The sequence below is a fragment of the Adelges cooleyi genome, unplaced genomic scaffold, assembly GCF_023614345.1.
Source record: "Adelges cooleyi isolate 19-005CV unplaced genomic scaffold, UGA_ACOO_1.1 ACOO_flye_CR_arks_rails_tigmint_CR_PRNA_787, whole genome shotgun sequence".
Taxonomy (NCBI): Eukaryota; Metazoa; Arthropoda; class Insecta; order Hemiptera; family Adelgidae; genus Adelges; species Adelges cooleyi.
This window is the reverse complement of record NW_026096499.1, coordinates 74,217-76,368: the sequence shown is the minus strand read 5'-3', so window position 1 is coordinate 76,368 and position 2,152 is coordinate 74,217. Positions and strand designations below refer to the sequence as shown.

Below are 2,152 nucleotides of genomic sequence, written 5' to 3'. Positions count from 1 at the left end.
GGATAAATGTAAATAACAAAATAAATGCATCTGTGTGTTTTATGTACGGCCGATTAGAAAAAATTCGCTGTTATTCGACTTAATATAACGATAATTTTAGTAGAAAACACACAACACTGTCGTAACGCAGACGGACTGTTAATGGTCGGCGTTTATTTTTAAAAATTGTTTAATAGAGATCATGCGAAATGTTTGACACTAACATGCTAACGAGAGCCGCTCGTAACTGTTTTCGACAATACCGTGCGGCTCTTGGTCGTTCGGCGTACTCGACCGAGTGCAAGTCTCACGGTACCCGAAGTGGTATCGTGCTGGGCGTGTACCAAAATGGCACGTCAATGGAGTTCTCAAGAGAAGCGACGGCGTTTAACGATCGGCTGGGCGGACTCCTGGAAAAGTTGGTCGCGTCCATTGGGGTAAAACAAGGCGACGCGTTGCTGTTGAACAACCTGGACAAGGAGTACCCAAATCTGGCGGTGGCCAACCTGGGTCCGACCGACGTGGGAATGGATGCCAACGAGTACATGGACCTGGGCAAGGAAAACGTACGTCAGGGAATTGGCAAGGCCGTTGTACTGGTGACCGACGAGGGCGCCACAAAGGTTTTCGTGGACGGCCTCAATTGTCCGGAAACAGTGGCCGAGAGTGCGACACTGGCCGCGTGGAAGTTCGAGGGCACAAAGTCGATGGAAAACCAGACCGCCAACGTGACCGTCGAGGCACTCCACAGAGACGACCGGGAGCTTTTCGAGAGGGGCACCGTGTTCGGGGGTGTACAAAACCTGGCCCGCTTACTCACCGAGATCCCGGCCAACATCCTGACGCCCAACAATTTCGCCGAACAAATGATCCGTACGCTGTGTCCGTGCGGCATCACCGTCGATATCCAAGACCGTGACTGGATTGAAGCGAAGAAGCTGAACGGGCTGCTCGAGGCGTCCAAGGGATCGTGCGAGCAACCGCTATTCGCCGTCCTCTGCTACACCGGTGGCAACGATAGCGAAAAACCGATAGCGCTCACCGCGCACGCCACCACGTTCGACACGGGCGGCGCGTGTTTGCGCGAATGCGACGACATGGCCTACAAGAAGCGACACGTAGCGTCGGCCGCCACCATCGTCGGCGTGATGAAGGGCATATCGCAACTCAGCCTGCCGATCAACGTGAACGCGTACATCCCGCTGTTCGAGAGCTCCACGTCGGGCACGGCCATGCATCCCAGCGACGTGTTGCATGTCCAGGGCGGAAGGTCGGTACACGTTGACCACACGAAATTCGTGAGTCGACTGGCCATGGCCGACACACTGGCGTACGCCAGTTCCACCAACCCCCGGCTGGTGGTGCATGCGTGCACACTCAGTCAAATCGTGCACAGCGTGTTTGGAGAATTGGCTGCGCCGTTGTTCACCAACAGCCCCCAGTTGTGGAAGGAGTTGGAGAGGGCGGGCGCGTTGATGGGCGACAGGACGTGGATGTTTCCGAGGTACGACCGCAAACGTCAGATGATGATCAACGATCCGCTGGCCGACGTGGCAGTACTCGGAGAAGGCGGTGTGATGCTCGACGATCTGCCAAAAAGCGCAGCGTTCGCCAACGAGTTCATCGACAACCTGGACTATGTCCATCTCGATGTGGCCGGAGTCAGTAAAAACACCGACGAAGTGACTTACCCGTATCTGAGGAAAGAGTTTGCTACAGGGCGCATGACAAGGACCCTGCTGCAGTTTATCTATCAGTTGTCTTGTCCCCATGACCCACCACCACCACCACCGTCGCCAACAAGAAGATGATCTCTTTAAAATTTTAAATGATTGACCCAAAATTTGTATATTAATTTATATATTATAAAAATTGATTGTAAGCCAAATCACATGCTAGTTTTTATTTTAATAATTATATACATTTTTTTGTATATTGAGTAAGAGAATGATTTTATATCCAAAAATATAAACACTGAATTCACAAAATTTGCGCCGTTTGTTATAGCTGTTGTCATAGTGATTTCTTGTAATCACTATGAATAATATTCCCTTGAAATAGCCAAAATAAGATGCTAATGTTAATAGTTGAATATATTCTTTAAAATTGTAGTAAAATATGAAAAATATGCTTTTATTTAAATTCTGTTAAATTCAAAATGTGCTTTTATGCA

The 2,152-nt window shown here is 49.5% G+C and overlaps 1 protein-coding gene across 1 annotated transcript; it reads left to right on the top strand.

Annotated features, from left to right (window-relative positions):
* Positions 1–203: 203 nt before the first annotated feature.
* Positions 204–1,790, top strand: LOC126845454 (cytosol aminopeptidase-like). The gene has a single exon (XM_050584105.1). The coding sequence runs from the start codon at positions 204–206 to the stop codon at positions 1,788–1,790; it is 1,587 nt and encodes a 528-aa protein (XP_050440062.1).
* Positions 1,791–2,152: the final 362 nt, after the last annotated feature.

Excerpts from the sequence above, each read along its gene's own strand:
- LOC126845454 (XM_050584105.1), top strand. The coding sequence starts at position 204 with ATGCTAACGAGAGCCGCTCGTAACTGTTTTCGACAATACCGTGCGGCT.